The sequence below is a fragment of the Megalops cyprinoides genome, chromosome 1 (genome assembly GCF_013368585.1).
Source record: "Megalops cyprinoides isolate fMegCyp1 chromosome 1, fMegCyp1.pri, whole genome shotgun sequence".
In the NCBI taxonomy this organism is placed as follows: domain Eukaryota; kingdom Metazoa; phylum Chordata; class Actinopteri; order Elopiformes; family Megalopidae; genus Megalops; species Megalops cyprinoides.
In genome coordinates, this window is record NC_050583.1 from 9,057,000 (window position 1) to 9,074,682 (window position 17,683).

General features: G+C 45.3%; 2 protein-coding genes across 2 annotated transcripts in view; both read left to right on the top strand.

The window, feature by feature from the left end:
- The first annotated feature begins 2,559 nt into the window (after positions 1–2,559).
- Positions 2,560–7,496, top strand: LOC118788861 (histone chaperone asf1b-B-like). Its single transcript, XM_036545024.1, has 4 exons — positions 2,560–2,763; positions 5,374–5,489; positions 5,643–5,819; positions 7,137–7,496. Exons 1-4 carry the CDS (start codon positions 2,655–2,657, stop codon positions 7,326–7,328), a joined length of 594 nt encoding a protein of 197 aa, XP_036400917.1. The 5' UTR covers positions 2,560–2,654; the 3' UTR covers positions 7,329–7,496.
- Positions 7,497–9,541: 2,045 nt separating this feature from the next.
- The window catches only part of LOC118774149 (cAMP-dependent protein kinase catalytic subunit alpha), a 34,556-nt gene continuing 26,414 nt past the window's right edge, over positions 9,542–17,683 (top strand). Inside the window, exon 1 of the mRNA XM_036523309.1 lies at positions 9,542–10,137. Within this exon, the coding sequence (XP_036379202.1) occupies positions 10,092–10,137 (46 nt within the window). The 5' untranslated portion in view covers positions 9,542–10,091. The remainder of the gene's footprint in view (positions 10,138–17,683) is intronic.

Consider the following 17,683-nt stretch of genomic DNA (forward strand, 5'->3'; position numbering starts at 1 on the left):
TAATTTAAGACACAATTTAAGAAGATTTAACACACCACACACAGTTAACACCAATACTGATGCTCTATTCCAACTCAGTTCATTGCTAGATGTCCATGCCAGACACACCAGCAGCCAGTCACCTCTAATCCTGACTGTTTTTTAACATGGCTAATCAGTATCCTCCTCCAAAATACGTATGGGGAAGCTAAAATAGACATTATAGGTCATACTTCAGGTCGGGAGGTTATGTTATGGCTAACACTTGAGCTGTGGTCAGGGTATTTATGTATTTATTTATAATTTCAGGGTATTTATGTGCTTACACTTAAGTATAAATTTAAATAGGAACAATTTCACTAGATTCCAAAAGTTGAACTTCTTCATGTCATCTCGATAACATAGGCTACCTCTTTGATGCTTATCATTTTGGAGGGAAAAAAGCTGATAGCAATCAATGCAATCAATCTAAAGCGTTTTTTTTTTCCGCGGGAACGGTGAATAAAAACCGTAAATGCTCATTCTATTAATTAGTTCCAGTTTATATTGATTACTAGGTAATTTAGCAAGCCCATGGGCTCATTTAAGCAAGGACAGACTGAACCACCTCAACGGTAACATTTTCTTCTTAAACTGCCTATTTAAACCATAAAGTAAACCACAATAATCCGGCTGCGCACTGTAATTAATATTTATGAGAAACGTGCCACTACAAAGTGTTTTAGCATTATTGTGGGAACTCCGAAAAACATTAAACTGAAACAGCACCTCATTTCTCGATTTATGAGCAAATTAGCCCATACATTATTTTATCACTGAAACGAATTGATATAACTAATAACATAGTAATCCGTGTGCGGATTCACAGTTGCTAGGTGTCGAGGCAAACACTGCCCCTAAAGTACCAGCTTGTTAGCTAAGCAACGCAGTACGAGCTGCAAAACGCACATATGTAAGGATAGCAAAAGAAAACGACACATCCATTCTATGCCAACATGATAGACTGTCAGCGACCTGGATAAACTAGCGATCCGGGCTGCTTCACTAAAAGACGTCGAAGAGGCGATAACTTCTTTTCAAATCTGAACTGTACGCGCGATTGAGTGGGCATTTACAACTAAACATACACATAAAACAGAAATTTACGTTTAATACTTTAGCAATAGCTTATTTGTAAACCCGTGCTAAAACGCGGGAAACACCGAATTTGTTGTGATTTAGCTAAGGTTAGGTAACCCATCTTAAAATAAGAACTGATTAACAGAGGTGAACAGCGGCCTTCAGTGTGCTGCAATTCATAAAGGAAAGAAAACTACTTTTTATCATGTACGCACGGTTAAAATGGGATCGTGATACTAATTGTCAACAAACCACTCAACTGTAAGGTTTACGGGAATTCTTAAAATTACAATCTGTAACGTTAGACTACCGTATCTAACGCCAGTTCTGATTATCAGGGCACCTTGTACGGTGACGTCACTACCTTTCTAAAGGACAGAAATTAACGGAAAATAATGCAAATTCCGAGATGGGGTTTTATATTTCCGGAGCCTTTTGCCAGGTTATGAAATGAGTCAGATATTTTGCCCAAATTCTTTCTCTCACCTATACGCGTTTACCAGTGTTAATTAAGTCAGTGTGTGTACACTTCATTTTCTGGTCGGGTCGGGCAAACAAATTAAACAACACTCGTCAAGGCCAGGCTCAGATCGGGTTGTCTTATCTTTGGTCTGGTTCGGTCTAAAATAATTCATATCCGATCCGTGCACAAAACCGCATGCACTATCTTTACAGTGGGTCCTGTGCAATGTAGTACGCCTGCAAACGGTAAACTGTGTTTTACTGCGAGTATAGGAACACAGAGCACCGGCGCAGCCAGCCACGCAACGTAAACGCGCTCACCTTGCCTGCAAAGGTTCTGTATTTTTATACTGAATTAAACTGGTGTCATGGTGCAATTCGTCAGCTGCGCTCCGGTCGCTTGACGTTCATTTCCCCACGAAATGTATACAGACACGACGGATAATAGACACCTTATTTTCACTGATCCGCTCTTCCTTTTACCAATCAGTTGCACACACCGATATACATAGGAAGAGGGTCGACAGACTACCCTGATATGAAAGCGCCGCAATGTAAATGCTCTCACTGCCGGCCAATCGAATTCACTGGCATCCGGGGACTTCAAGTTCTTTAGCCAAGCAGCCAATCAGCATCGAGCATACTCAGTTCCAGACAGGTTGTCCTGGACACTGGCGGGAGAGGGGAGAGTGCATCTATTACCTTACAGTACCTTTATAAACCGTAACAGCGAAGAAGTAGTAGTGTTTGAACTTTAGCTGTCATTTGTCGTTAATGGTAAACTATTTCTGAACTAAATTCAGAGTGCAGATAGTAGAGAGTGGCTAGTCTAGCTAAGTTGCAGAGGAAAAGGACTGCAGGCGAGACTCATTATAACAATAGCTAGACGGCTAACATAGAAGAACGAGCATTAACTAATTTCATCGCAAACGTATAAATGGCTGTTCGTTGCGCTTCATAGACGTTTAGGATCTAAATATCTAGACACCAAAAGACAAAGTAGCGTTTTGGCCATCTTGTCGCTTGCATGATCGTGAGCTAGCTCGCTAGCGTTAGCCAGATACTAAGCAATTTATTCTAGGTTCGTCAGCAGTATGGCTAAAGTTCAAGTGTTAAATGTCGCGGTTCTGGATAACCCGAGTCCATTTGGAAACCCTTTTCAGTTTGAAATTACATTTGAATGCATGGAGGACCTACCGGAAGGTGAGTGTTTTTTGGAATAATCTTTTTAAATAGATTTTGAAATAATCTGAAATAATCTTTTTATCTTAATATAACTTTAGCCAGTTTTCAGTTTAAACAAGCAATTTGGGTTTTGCGGTAAGTTCACCTCGATTTCATAAATGTAGCTAGCAGTTGTGCAGCAAAGTGTGAGTGGAAATGGCAGATTTGGCGGGGTACGAGCTTTAATGATAGACTAATAGCTAGTACCTTGACATTGGGTGCTCCGGTTGTGGAGTGTTTGTGAATGACTACATTCCTTTTCACTTCGGTTAAATACCGCCTCTGCTTTGGCTAACTGCAGATAATCTGTTCCTGATGCTCTACCTAAATGGGGTCGCTAATTCTGGTGTCTGTAACAGTCGACCTTCAGGGCTCTGACATTGGTTTTTTTTATTGATTTGCTACCGACCCTCACTGGGTCTTCAACTTTTAGCTAAGTTACAGCATTGTACTGTTAGCTAACCAGTAATACAGCTAAGCGCAGTCTTTCAACTTTGGCGCCGGCGGGGCCTTGCAGCAAGCAAGTGAAAATGTGTTTCCACGCCTCTTCGAAGGGATTGGTCCATTTTTGACACTTGGGAGGGTCAATGGGCGCGTTTATTGGCCACTGACAAGGTAGTAAATCTCAGTGAAGGAGAAACTGCGGGAGAGCATTGCCGTCTACCTACCTGGCCGTGTTTGTTATGTGCATAAGCCCTTCTACGAGTTCTGAAAATTATAATGTTCAAATGTCGTAGTTGCCGTATAATTGTTTTAGCCCATTGCATAAACAAATTTGCCAATGTTATTCTGGTGCCCTTGAGTAAATGCACATCTGTACCGCATAGTTTATTGTGTTGGATCCCTTCGGCAGTGATATTCTGCACTGCATCATCCCCAAGATTACTATATTTTACTCTCGCTCTCGTTATTTGGACGCATTGATTGGATTGGAGCACGGAATTATCTGAGATTCTTAATCGGAATGTTGCGCGGCGTTCTAAAGAGGTTGTAAAGGGAGAGTAAGCCATTACAATTACATTTTGTTACTTCGTAGACGTTCTTATCCAGAGCACTGCATGAGATGAGTACATTTAATATTACATTTACATTTTTAACACGCAGCGAACCATCTATATCCAGAGCGGCAAACAAGATGTCAGTACATTTAATGATATATTTACATTTTCAACATCCAGCAGGCCGCGTTAACAGGGTAATACCATACACACAAATAAGAGCTAGTGTCAAACACAAGGCAGAGACTAAAAATTCGCTCATGGCTCAAAAGGCAAGTGCAACACAATACACCCAGCTGCAATGTACCATTCTAACAACACCATGATGTACCCTGAGGTTCAGTATTGAAGAAGTGTAAGGACTGAGAAAGTGTAAAATTTGTATCTCACTATTGTTTCTCATGTTGCCTTACATCACCCTCTACAGGAGTGAGGTCACCTGATGGTTCAACCAGTGGAGTGTCATGCATCTTGATTTGAAATGAAAATGCCGTTAAATGTATTAAAGATAAACATATATTAAGGAAAACTATTGCTTTTGGTTGTGTTATGGTCGGCTAACTGGGCCATTTTAAGCAACGGCACCAAAGTGGATTCCAAACAACAGTAAAACAGCCTCCTTAGCTAAGCAACTGGTTCAAATGTAAATGAGGAACAGGTGGACCCTCGCCTCCGGAAACGGGGTAATATGGAAGACAGATTGAGGTAGATTCGCTGTGCCACATGGAGGAGATCACTGTTGAATGTGCGGTGTGTATGATTTGCCTTTCTTCCACAGTGGTCATGTGACCTTCTGTTTGTATGCTGAAGGCATCTGATTGAAGCAATGCTGCAACAACCTAGTTGTCATGTTGGGCTGCAGTGCAGTCTGTAAATGACCATTTGTCATGACTAAGCCTCCCTTGGTTCGGAAACTGGTTAGTTTCTTCTTGGCTCCAGTGTCACTGGAGCCACAGCGGTAGTTTGTTGAGTTTGTTTTTGTTTAAAATTGATTGCACGGCGGTGATATTCCAAACCTTGGCTTCATGGAGCTGATGGCGAACAGGTGCCGTTCTGTGAGTCGGCGTATACAAATGACCCATGGCCATGATGGACCCCAGACAAAGAGCTTCATACCGTTTTTCCCGGGAAAAACAAACAACCTAAATCATATAAACCCCCAAGAAATGCTGGACTGTTCTCTCCATCCACACTGCATGCCAACTAAGCACCAACATCTCCATCGCATTCAAAATTGCGTCTACGGTTTTTCCTCTACCCTCCCTCTCCCGGTCAGTAGTTATATGTAGGCTTATCTGGAAGGGAGGCTGCCTTTAACTGCTTGGTTACGTTGCAGCATCTGCGAAACAAAAAGTGTGCACGTTTGTGATCAGTGTGTGTGGCCCTAACCCTAACACCAATGAGCTAAATTTAAAAAGCGGTTTTTGAGCACTGGTCAGTAAGACAGTTATTAAAGCGCCTTTCTGAAATGGTTCTTTAAAATCACATATTTACATTATGCTGTAGCTTGTGATGTCAGTCTTCTATTTGTTTGCACATACTCTCCAGGGGCAATAGACTGCAGGTCAATGACACTTTTTATATGTGACAGATTTGGAGTGGAAGATCATCTATGTCGGTTCCGCAGAGAGTGAGGAGTATGACCAGACCCTGGACTCAGTTTTGGTGGGCCCAGTGCCTGCAGGGAGGCACATGTTTGTTTTCCAGGTGGGTTGGCTTTGCCGAAACTGTTCTCCTTTCAGCCCAGACCCCTCTCCCTCCCACCCCACACTGTTCTCCCTCCCAAACCATGCCAAATCCCTCTTTTCCTCTACACTCGTCTATCTTTACGCCTCTCACTCCTGTGCTGTCTGCTGGCAGGCGGACGCCCCAAACACAGGCCTGATCCCCGAGACTGACGCTGTGGGTGTGACCGTGGTTCTCATCACCTGTACGTACCGCGGACAGGAGTTCATCCGCATCGGATACTACGTCAACAACGAGTACACTGACCCAGAGCTGCGAGAGAACCCGCCCCTGAAACCCAACTACACACAGGTAGGTGCACGTTTTACAGACCTGTCGCACAGATAATTGCACCACTCGTTGCATACCTGTCGCTAGTCATCAGTCATCACTCAAGTTGTGCGGGTAGTTATGATACAAATTTTCTGGGCCCACACTGATTTCGGATGTCTGACCAATCTTATCTGCTGATGAAGGCATCCATACCAGTGTTTCAGGAAGTCATCAGGATGGGAGTACCAGGAACATTTGCAATTTATTTTGCCTTCCTACTAACAATTTTAATTAAGTGTTAAGCCATAAAAAACCTCATAGAAAATATTTCTATAGTATACTTGCATATCCATACTTATTTTAATAGTAACTCATTGAGCTGGATCCACTGGTACAGTTCAAGAATGCAGATATTGAACATAAGGTCATTCCAACAAAATATGTGGCTGTATAAAAATGTAACTGAGTAAATTAACTCATTGTAATTAAAGGATCCATATCATAACACGTTCCTTCAGGAATTTAGTATTTGGCACGTTCATCAGTGACATGCTTCTGTGCGTAGTTCATTCTAACACTTGGATTAAATGCAATGTGTGCTGTGAAATGACCCTGGCCGCATGCGTGTAGCTAAAGCCCTGTGTGTATAAAGTAACCCTTTACACTTTAGAATATAGACATCAATCCATTGTGAATTGCGAGTTCAGCACGGATACCAGCTTGATACCAGCTGGATACCATGGCTACCATTATCTTTTGTAAAGATTATTGCTGAAATGTTGTCTTTGAAATAACAGCTGTGTCAGGAGACAAAATTGTGCAGTTTGGGCAGGAGGTCTGTAAGAAACCTCTAGAGGGAGGCTGGTGACTTTCAGTGTTTTGATTGGGGGTGGGGGGAAACCCCTTTGACAGACCTGATATTAGCTAGCTGCATGCCAGTAACTATGTTTGGGTATGTGCTTCACCATATTCAGTACTCATTAAAGCAGGGCTCATTGTGATCTCTAAGTCGCTTTGGATAAAAGCGTCTGTCAAATGAGTAAATGTAAATGTATTTTGGATTTCATTCGAGCTGATCTCTCAGTTTATTAGGTGTCACTGAGTTGTTAAATGAGTTTGTGTATGATTTGTTAATTTATTTTTTAAACAATTTTGGAGGTCTGATAATTGATTTGAATGGCACTACTGTGCCCAGTGTCTTCAATAACGCATACAGGTGAGCTGTGTGAACACTGTTGAACAAATGCACATCTGAAACGGGTTTTGTCTGACAAAAAGTGAAGGGTTGACCCCTGACCTCTGACCCTTGACCCCACCATTAGTGATGGAGCATCAATACTGTATCTTTCCTTTCAGCTCCAGAGGAACATCCTGGCCTCAAACCCACGCGTCACACGCTTCCACATCAACTGGGAGGGCACTGCCGAAAAGATGGAGGACTCAGAAAACGTGGACCCCGCCCCCAACACTATGCTGCCCCAATCCTGCTCCGCCGGCAAAGCCCCAGCTCTTGGGCTGATGCCCGACAACTCGATGGACTGCATGTAGAAGTACGATCAAACACACAAACGCACACATACACACACCGACCTAAAATGCTGAAAGAGGTAGGAGATAAGCACTTCTGATACACATACACATCCACGCAGTGCCCCTGTCCTCCTCGGGTTTCGGGGCTGTTTCTGCTCTGCGTCGGGAGGATGCGGTGTCTCTCACACAAGCAAGGATCTCTCCGGACTCATGAGAGCAGCCACCTGAAGACTCCGCTAGATCTGGAACTCGGTGTCTGTCAGGACGCTACCAGTTTCCATGAGAATGGAGCTCATTTTCTGTAAAAGACTGTCGGGAATCTGCATTATAATTCCTTTTTATTAATATACATAAACCTACCTGGAACTGGAAGAAAGTCAAGCTTACCTTGTCTTTCAAGTCTTGGTTTTCAGTCAGCTTCAAATGCGAGGGGCTTGGGGCGGTGGGGGTGATGCAAGATTTTGTTGTTTGATTTTGTTAATTGTACGTATGTACATATTTTTTTTCTATCCATTTGTCTTGAAAATAGCCATGTCTCTTTGTGAAATGAGGTTTATTTTATGCAGAAAGCTTTATAAATATTTCATGATGGTAATAAATGTTTGTTTTGAATGCAGCCCTCCCCCAGCAGTAAGAGTTTGTAGCAGAATGGCACTGGGCTGCAGAGGGATGGGGGGGGGGGGGGGGTGCCTTTCTTTCATTCATAAAATACTGCAGTGAGATTGCTAGCCTACCCCGGGTGCGCTCACTCTCTCCGTTGCTGTTTTCAGTATGACTGTGGCCTGCCGTACGTCGCTAGGCAACAGCATCAGGCACAGGAGTAGATGTCATTGTGTGTGTGTGTGGGGGTGGGGGGGGCGACCCAGTTCGCCACATCATTACCCCTGTGTCACTCTAACCTTTACGTGTTCATCACTCTATCCTCTCCTCCATTTGTCCTTGCTATTTTTTTTACAAGTTCCCTCTCTCTGCCACTAAAAGAATGCTCAGGTGAATTTTCTTTCCCATTGTGTTCTTACAGGTTAGCTGACTTTAAAAAAAAAAAAAAACTTTAAAAAAGTGGCTCTAGGTCATGATTATGTAATTGGATTAGTGTTAAAGCCATGGCCACAGTCCTAGATCGTAAGAAGGACTGTACGACCTGCCATCTCTGTACTAATTAGGTTTCTCCTATGCAGTTTGTTTACTATGCAGCAAGATCTTTATTGTGAGAAATCTGAGTGGCTTTGCTGATATGGGGAGGGGGGGGGGTGTTTGTTTGGGAAGAGGCAGGGTGGTGGGGCTCTACTCAGGTGGCAGTGCGGTATCTGGTTTGTTTAAAGGGGGTCATTTGAGGTGAGAAACCTGTTTGTGGGCATAGCTGTATGTGATATGCATGTCTGAGTGAGCAGTCACTTGTGGATGCTGTGGTGGAGGGTGTGTTTCATGGGCAGGTAATTGTGGGTCTGGCTCTCAGCCATGGTCACGCTTTTTGAATGTAGTGGCCCGCAACCACCACCGTGGGCTTTAGACATAGTACTTTGCACTAATTAGCAGGCTCTATGTAAAAACGTTGGAGCCTACTATAGCATTGTGTTCCCACAATGAACTGTCTAGACCTGTGTTGTTTTTGCCTTCCATATGAGGCTTTTTGCTTGGGTTTGGATTATACGTATCTTGGAATTGCCTGTACAACCCAAGGAAGACAGGGGGACAACCCGACGGTTAGCCGCAGACAGCATTTTCCGATCAGTCGCGCAATTAACAAGCTAGATGGCGTACTTGCTAGTGCCTCGATTTAATATTCTTGTAGAGTGTCCGCGTGCCTTAAATTCAGACCAACTTTCTAAAAATAGCCTGCCGTTGACGTCACTCGGCCAATCACAGATTACCCGGGCGGGAGGGGGTTAGCGAGGCCATTTCGTCTCCGGGCCTTTTCCCGACAGCCAATCTAAATTCGTCGAACGGGGTGGTTTCTAGGTAAGATTACGCCTTAATTTCGCCCGTCGAACCAATCAAAACTCCGTAGTGAAAAAGGGGGCGTGTTTTAAACGGGAGGAAAATAATAGGTGACGTTATTCGCTGTCTGAAGGAGGCGGGAGAAAACGCTGTTGACAGACGAGAGTGGACTAATCACGATGCTTCAAAGACTCCATATCCCGGCAACCATCCAACCAATTACTGCTCAATACTGTCTGTCATGTTTGAACTGACGTATGGGGTATGTCCTAGGGTGGGCTGTATGCAGCCGGAGTTCCGTCTGCCTGACACTGTGGATTAAGGGGGGCTCTGTTGATTTGGGCAAGTTCTAATTGGTACCGGACTCAGACAAGGTTTCGGAACCGGGTTCGGGAAAGGAGGGGGTGTGTGGCCCAGCTGGAATTGCGGGTGCTCAAAATAGTCCGAACAGGATTCTTGTGATCGAAAAAATAAAACGGAGAGCCGGGGGGCCTCCGCGGGGGCTGCGAGGAGGGACAGGCGGGGATAGGAGATCCGAACCGGGCTCGAAGCACTGGACTCGACCCGGGGGATCAGGGGGGCTACCACAAAAACAGAAGGAGAGAATATACACGGCGCCACTGTCCTGGATTATTTTCATTTTATCTCGACAAAGGAAAAAGAAAAGCAGGAAATATAGCTGGCTAATTAAGAGCTAGCTGGCTAGCAAACGACTGACTCGGAAATCCTTGCTAACACAGCTAGCTTGTTGCTATCGTACAGACCAAGTCTTGCAAAGGTTCGTGAAGTGAGCAGCTGCAGGATTGTCTAGCGCTAAGATAGCTAGCCACCCGGCCTGCAAACATGGGCAACGCGCCCACCGCCAAGAAGGGCAGCGAGATGGAAAGCGGTGAGTATTTTTTTTAAATGTTGCTAGTGAGTTCGGGAGCTAGCTGATCATATTCATGCATTAATCAGTCATAGACGCTGATGAATCACAGGGCACCACGAAAATATTTTGCTACTTAAGCAGATACTTGGGTTAAATCATCACTTTGGATAATACTGAGTATGTCGTTTACGTTAGATTGTTGTATTTTGATTTATGACAGCGTTAGCTCACAAGTCAGATACCTAGCTACGCAGCTAGCAATATCCATACCCATTGTGGCTAGCAAAGATAGCTAGTTATGTCTTGCGGGTTTCTGCCTAGCTTACAGTACAGATGGCAAGTCGCTTAGCCGGCTAACTGCATAGAAAGCGTCAAATTTGTCCGTTTCAGCGACCATTCCTGACGTGCACTGTGGTTTTAATAGTGAGTGTTTTCATGTTGAGAGGAGGAATTGTATAGCTGGCTAGTAGCAGCATGCATCGAGGCCCAGGTTGCGTCCAAAGCTTCTGTACTGCCACAGTTCCCAGTGCCGTGGATGATCCGTGTCTCTGGTGTTCTGTCAGATGCGGTTTTTTTTATTCTTCTGAAGTTTATGTGCACGGTAGGTTTGGGACTGGCGTTGGGTCGTGCTAGCAGACGCATGTGCATGCTGTCAAAAATTGACCCAACTAAGGCACCAGTGTTGCTGCAGCAGTCAGACTGACTGACAGCTGGTCAAGGTGGCACGCGCTCGCATTTTAGTTGACCGCGCGGTTGCACTTCCTAGTCCAAAGACCCCCCCCCCCCCAGTTACAGCAGGAGTACAAAATGCCCGTGTCGCTGTTACGTATGACTTGTCACATCTTCGCGTTGCTAAAACAGGCCCTGTGAAATTTCTGACGGTGTTTTCCTGGTGGGGGAGAACGCCGTTGTGGATGAACTGACGGGGCTGGTCTGGCCGATGTGCTGTTCCATTCCCAAACTGGGAGAATGTTGTTGAGTCAGACACCGCCACACCAGAACGACTGACAGAACCATTTTTACTGCCCTATCTCTATGGTGATCTGCGCAGTGAAGTACCGCCAAACTTTTCTGGCCCCTAAATGCGGGTTGCTTCTTCCATCTTCTTGATTTGAGGCTATAACCCTAGTGATTGGTCAAGGCCTGAATAAAAACAACTTCTACCCAGGGACGGTATAGAGTGTCAGGACTGGGTGAGTGTGGCTTTGTGACTCCTGGCTTGCTGTCAGAATAGAAGGCCTTGGTGGATCTGTAATTCCTGGCTGGCTTGCAGTCAAGACAGGGCAAGCACTACTCTGTGACTGCTGTCGTACTGTCAGGTTAGGTTGAGCGTGGCTCTCTAACTTCTGTTGGTGGTTGGTGGCTGGCTGGCAGGCTGGGGCCCTCAGACTGTACAGCATTTCCTGACAGCACCTCTGTGCTGTTGCAGAGCAGGTTTGGTTCCTGATCTCTATGTGAGATAAATGGCACCTGTCCGATTGTATGCAGGCTCTGTGTGTGTGTGTGTGTGTGTGTGTGCAGGTGTTTGTGTGTCCGTCTGTTTGTTAGAGATGTAAATAAAGGGTGGTTAAGCATTTGGATAACCCATTTCAAATGTCACGGACTATTCAATTACTTGTTAAAGAAAGTTGAGATCCCTACTAAAAACAAATTTAGCTGGGAAGTAATTAGTCACGATTTGTCTTATAAAGTGAATGTAGCAATATTTTACTTCATCAACAGCATGATACTGAAAACATTGTAGTACTGAAGACGCATAGAATTGGATTGCTTAGAAGCGTTTTTATTTCCCTCCATATTGGGAAATAAAAACAGGACAACTCTTTTCAGCAATAGTTTCTCAAGATTAGTTTGTGTAGCCATTGGCCACTCCAGCATTGCTCAGCCTGTTCTGACCTTTCTTTCCCCTCACAAGGTGCCGTGTAAATAAATTTTCCTGTAAGTTCATGGCATATGCAAGCCTCATCCTGAAAGCGTGTGACATTACATTACATTACATTACTGTCATTTAGGAGACGCTCTTATCCAGAGCGACTTATGTAGTTTGCAGTTTTTTCATGTTATCCATTTATACAGCTGGATATTTACTGAGGCAGTTGTGGGTTAAGTAGCCTGTCCAAGTGTACGACGGCATTGCCCCAGTGGGGAATTGAACCGGCAACCTTTTGGTTACGAGGCCTGCTCCGTGCCACTATGCAACACCGACCCCCAGTGTGTAAATTACGTCGCATGGATACATTACAGGAAAGGTCCGTAACAATCACTGTTGCGCAGAACAATACATCTGCCACCAACCGTTCATCCAAGCACTGGAGGACTCTTTTGCATTCTTGGTGTTCCGAGACCACCGTGCCATGTTGGGGACCAATGGAAGCCTTACTGCCTTGGCCAGTTTATACAGGAAGCTCTGCTTTTGAGATCCCTTCTTCTCTTCCCCAGCCCCACAAAACAAGGATCCTTTTCTGTGTGTCACAATATGCCTTTTTTTTTTCTTTTTAACGGTTCATTTTTAATATTTAGATACTTGTGGACATCCTGACCGTGTGTTTTTGTGAGTTGGGAGGAGGACATTTGTGCGTGAATTCAAACCTCGGTATGATACTGGGGGAGAAGTTCATACCTATCACAATGCAGTCTGGGACAAATTCTTGCATTGGCCAGTCATGGTTGGTGTTCTTGCCCCAAACGAGTCTGTGAATGATAGGGAATGGTCAGTGTGTGCACAACCAAACAGCAAGCACAGGGTCGCTTTGACCTGGCAGTGTTGTACGTGTATGTGATTAGTTTTGGGAAGAGTAGCAGTAGACCATGTGTATTTTTTTTTTTTTTTTTGTGGATTGTTTAAAGATGAGGAGAGATAGGAGGACAAAGACGTTTGTCCTTGTTTAAATTTTGTAAAGTTAACAAATGTGTTTACTTGACAATGATCTTAAAATCATGTTTCCTCATTCTTCCCTGGGTCTCTCTTCCTCCATGTGTTTGCCCCCCTTCTGTGAGATGTGTGTCATCGTGCCACTTTTCGAGACCACCCCTGTTCCGTACCTTCATCACTAGCAGCTCACAGCTCCGCAGGGTTACCTGTTCAACAGGTGTTTGGCTCACATCGCCCTGATTACATTGTTACTTATTTGCTCAGCAGACGACCTTATCCGGTCCGACTCGCACAGGGTACATACCTGTTTTGTACCGCTGGGTATTTACTCAAAGAATTTGGTTGAAGGATCGTACTCAAGGGCAAAGAAGCAGTGCCATGCCAGAGAACTGAAACCACCACCCTCTGTGCTGCAAATTGTGCAACTGGACTAACCTCATATGCAGAAAGGCCGGTTGTCCCAGCTCTTTAATACTGAGTGTGCAATGCTGTTACTTATTTGTTTTTGTTTTGTAATTTATTACATTATTATCATTTAGCAGACGCTGTTGCCCAGAGCAACTTACATAGGTTACATATAGCTGGATGTTTACTGAGGCAATTGTGGGTGAAATGCCTTGTCCAAGGGTACAGCACCAGTGTCCCATTGGGGAATCAAACCAGCAACACTTTTAGTTAAGAGTCCCGCTCCTTACCACTGTGCTACACTGCTGCCTGAACACTGCTTATTCATTTTTGTCTTCACCGGTGCCCTCAACCATAGGAACTCACACAACTTGTACATTACCTATTCCCCTTTATACAGCTGGATATTAACGCTTTACAGAAGCGTTTGAGTATAAGTATCTTACTCAGGGGTGTAAGCAGAAAGGCCTCACCTGGGATACCAACATGTCATCTTCTGGCCAGAAGCCTTTCTCACCAGAAGAGTGTGGGCCAAGGGAGGCTGAGGCAAATGTCTGTTTTAGAAATGTGTTGGGCCTGGAAAGACTCTGGCCAGGGGTTGTTGGGGATCAAGGTGGGGGCTCAGAGGCCAGGGGTGGCATTATTTTGGGCGGGGGAACAGGGGGGCAGTGACTAGGCTTCAGCCCCGCTGCTAATGACGCTGACAGTGTGAACTCTTTCCTGGCTGAATCCAGGCACTCCACAGTCTGTTGAACATCATGTGATGCGGACAGGGATCATAACAACAACACCTCTGTGTACGTTTTCCCACCAGCATTTGGTGTCGTGCTTGTTTGTGTAGTGTGTGTGTGTGTGTGTGTGTGTGTGTGTGTGTGTGTGTGTGTGTGTGTGTGTGTGTGTGTGTGTGTGTGTGTGTGTGTGTGTCCGTCCTGGTGCACGTGTTCATCATGGGATATGAGCCAGCAGTACAGGTCCCCTCCCTGGTGCTTAGACAGTACCTTCATTAGGGCTGCTCGGGGAAAGCTGAATGAACTGTGAGCAGTGAAAGCAGAGCTGTCTACCCCAAGCGTTAGGGGAGAGTGCAGGGCACACGCCACCTCCTCATTGGCTGGATCGTTTGCAGGCAGCCATGCACGGCCCGTCCCTGCTGTGACGTGCCAGTAGGGGGTGCAGTAGAGACCGCCGGCAGGTTTGCGGACGTCAGCCTCACTCTGCAGCTAGCCGGTCCATTGCACATGGCCTCTTGTACCACGTAAGGGCATACAGACTTTGGCTGCGTATTACGTTGTTCGTCTGCGCAAAATCTGCGCAGCTTTGCTGATATTTACGGCATGTGGATGGGCTGGTTCAGAGGGCTCAGCGAACAAGGCGAGCCATCCAGTTGCTTTTGTGAGTCTGCGCAGAACGATGTCTTAACCCAAACCGACGTTGCTTTTCAATGGGAAACGCAGTCATGCAGCACGCTACGGGTGGCAGCATGTGACACAAGGATGGTCTGAGCACAGCGCCGTATGGTAAAAGCTCCATGTTTTACAGTTTCCATGGTTGCGAAAATATTCAACAATCACTGGACGCTTGATGAAAGTTCATTATTTGTTTACGGCCGAACTCTGCCTGTATTAATTCATGCCAAAAAAGATTTTATACTTCAGAAATTATGTACAAAAAGAAACAGGACACATGCTCTACCAAATTGTTTTATGATTTCACAATTTTGTGTTTTTTTTTGTTTTTAAGTGACCACGCCTCCTTCTTTCCTTAGAGGAAAAATCACCTCTGCTAGGCTTGTAGTATTACAGATTCGCTTATCTAGGAAATCTTGCATAACTTCTGTTTTACACATGGTTTTCACACATTGTCCCGCAACTGATTCAGACTTGCAACCCAGCAGTTACACAATCGGCACACCACTGCTACGCACTTTAACTTCTGTATTGCGCCACTCCAGTGCTCATGCTAAGAGTTAACAGCGAGAGCGTGCATGGTGCTCTCTGTGGGGCTGATATCTCGTGCTGCCATCTCTGGTAAAGCCCTCCTCCCTGGCGCTGCCAGAGCCCACAGGAAACCATGAGGCTGAGGCAGGAAATGGAGCAGTTTAATAGCTAAAAATGATCCAGGGTCAGTGCTGGGGTGGGGGGGGGACCCACACAAAATCTGTCAGCACAAAAATGTTACTCCCACCAGTTGAGACCCTCCTGCAAACTAAGCTGACCCCGGACTGGATTGTGCCACCAAGCCCAGGCTAGCAGGGGAAGTTGCCCCATCTCTGAGACACACTTTGGGGGCAGGATGTTCACTGCTAGTCCCAGGATCCGTCGGGCCTGCTGCAGGAGTCAGAGATGAGGCTCCTGTCCTTGGGTGGAATTTAGACTTGACTGCAGCCTGCAAACCCCTGTCCCCATCCTGTCCCCATCCTTAAATGTCAGTGACAGAGCCTTCCTAATAGTTGTGTGCTGTTAGGGCGTGATGAACAGACCCAGTCCCCTGCAGAGATCTGCTCTGCGTCTGGCTCTCTTCTCAGACTGGCAGCCCTGCCTGTGTCCGACTGGGAACATGTGATGGCAGGACCAGCCAGGAGAACCTTTGGGGGGGTTGCATTTCACTTCCTGGAGGGGTCATCAGCCCCACTGCTGTTTGTTGTATACAGTGTGTGAGAGGTGATGACTCGGTGTCCACATGATTTCAGTGTTTTTCTGCCCTGTAAAAAAAAAAAAAAAAAAAAATGAACAGAAGAAAAACCATGGTGTCCAGCACCACCCCCTGCTGGTGTGTTGTCGCCCCCCCCCACTGTGAGTCAACGACGAGCACGTCTGCATGGCTTTGTCGAGGGGAATTCCTCTCCTTTTCTGTCACCATGTGCCTGTCTGTTTGGCAATATCTGGGTGCAAGCAAAGTGTGTGTGTGTGTGTGTGTGTGTGTGTGTGTGTTTCAGAGAGAGAGAGGGAGAGAGACTGTTTGTGGGGGGGGATCAGGCTTGTGAGAATTGTTCTCTATAACTCTATAAATAACCCCTGGTTCCCACACCCTAATGCTCATTTGTTTTAGAGGGGCTGGTTTGTATATGTTCGCTTTGCAGTTCATGGCTATCCTTAAAGGGCCAGCTACCTTCCTGCTCCTTATAGTTACTAGTCAACTGCAGTAAAGTAATACAGAGGACAGTGTGCCACAGTGACACCACTTTAAATATCATGCAATAAACCAAATGGCTTTTGTTAGCTATTTAGAGGGTCCCCGGTGGTTCTTAAAAAATTGTGAAAAAATGTGATGTTATTCCTGGAGAGCCTAGGAAAGTGGTTAAATACCCCACTGTCCTTGAGATACCATGGAAAATGGCCTAAAAAGGAAGTGTGGTCTTTTTTTTTTGTTTGTTTTACAGCAGGCAAATTACATCCATCTTTATCACCAGCTCGGGAGTTAGACTGTTGAGTCTAGAAATGTCAGTCTTCAGATAAAGCCGCTAATGAACAAACTGGTTACCGCGCCGCTGCCAAGAGCGAGCGCGTGTCTCTAGACAAAATATTTTGAAAGAAAATTTGCTTCTGAAATTCCAACTGCCAAATTTCAAGGGAACGTCGGGGAAGGACCGTGGCAGTAATTATTTAAAAAAATAAATGAATAAATAAATTTCGAAAACCTCCATTTGTCTGTGAAATGTCACTATAAAGGCAGGGGGTGTATGAGTGCAATTTGAGCCGGAGCCCTGTAGTTGACCCCTAGTAGACCTGTGCACATGGTGATGTCCTGTTCGTGAATGTTTTATTCTGTCTGGACTGGTCATCGTCGGGAGTTTTTTGATCATAAGTTCGGCCTCCTCCACAGAATGGCTGCCATATTTCACCCTGTGCTTTGGGTGGCAAACACGTTCAAGCTGAGTCAGCAGCTTATCAGAAGCCAGCAGGACCAAAAATAGGTTGTGGGAAGGAAACTGATAGGGACAGGCTGCTAAGTTAGGGGTAATTTAGGGGTGCCCCCCCTCCCCATCCCCCCGCACCCCCCTCCATAGCAATTCAAAAACTACTATTGGAAAAGGGTAAGGTTTGGGCGTAAATAACACAGTCCTCTTAAGCGCCTTTCAAGTAGTTGTTTTGCGTCCTTGTATTACATTGCTTTACATTACTGTAATTTGGCAGATGTTCTTATCCAGAGCAACTTACATTAGCAGTATTGTCCATTCATATAGCTGGACATTTACTGAAGCAGTTATGGCTGAGGTACCTTTTCCAAGGGTGCAATAGCAGTACCCCAGCAGGGAATCGAACCAGCGACCTTTCGGGTTGCAAGCTCCTG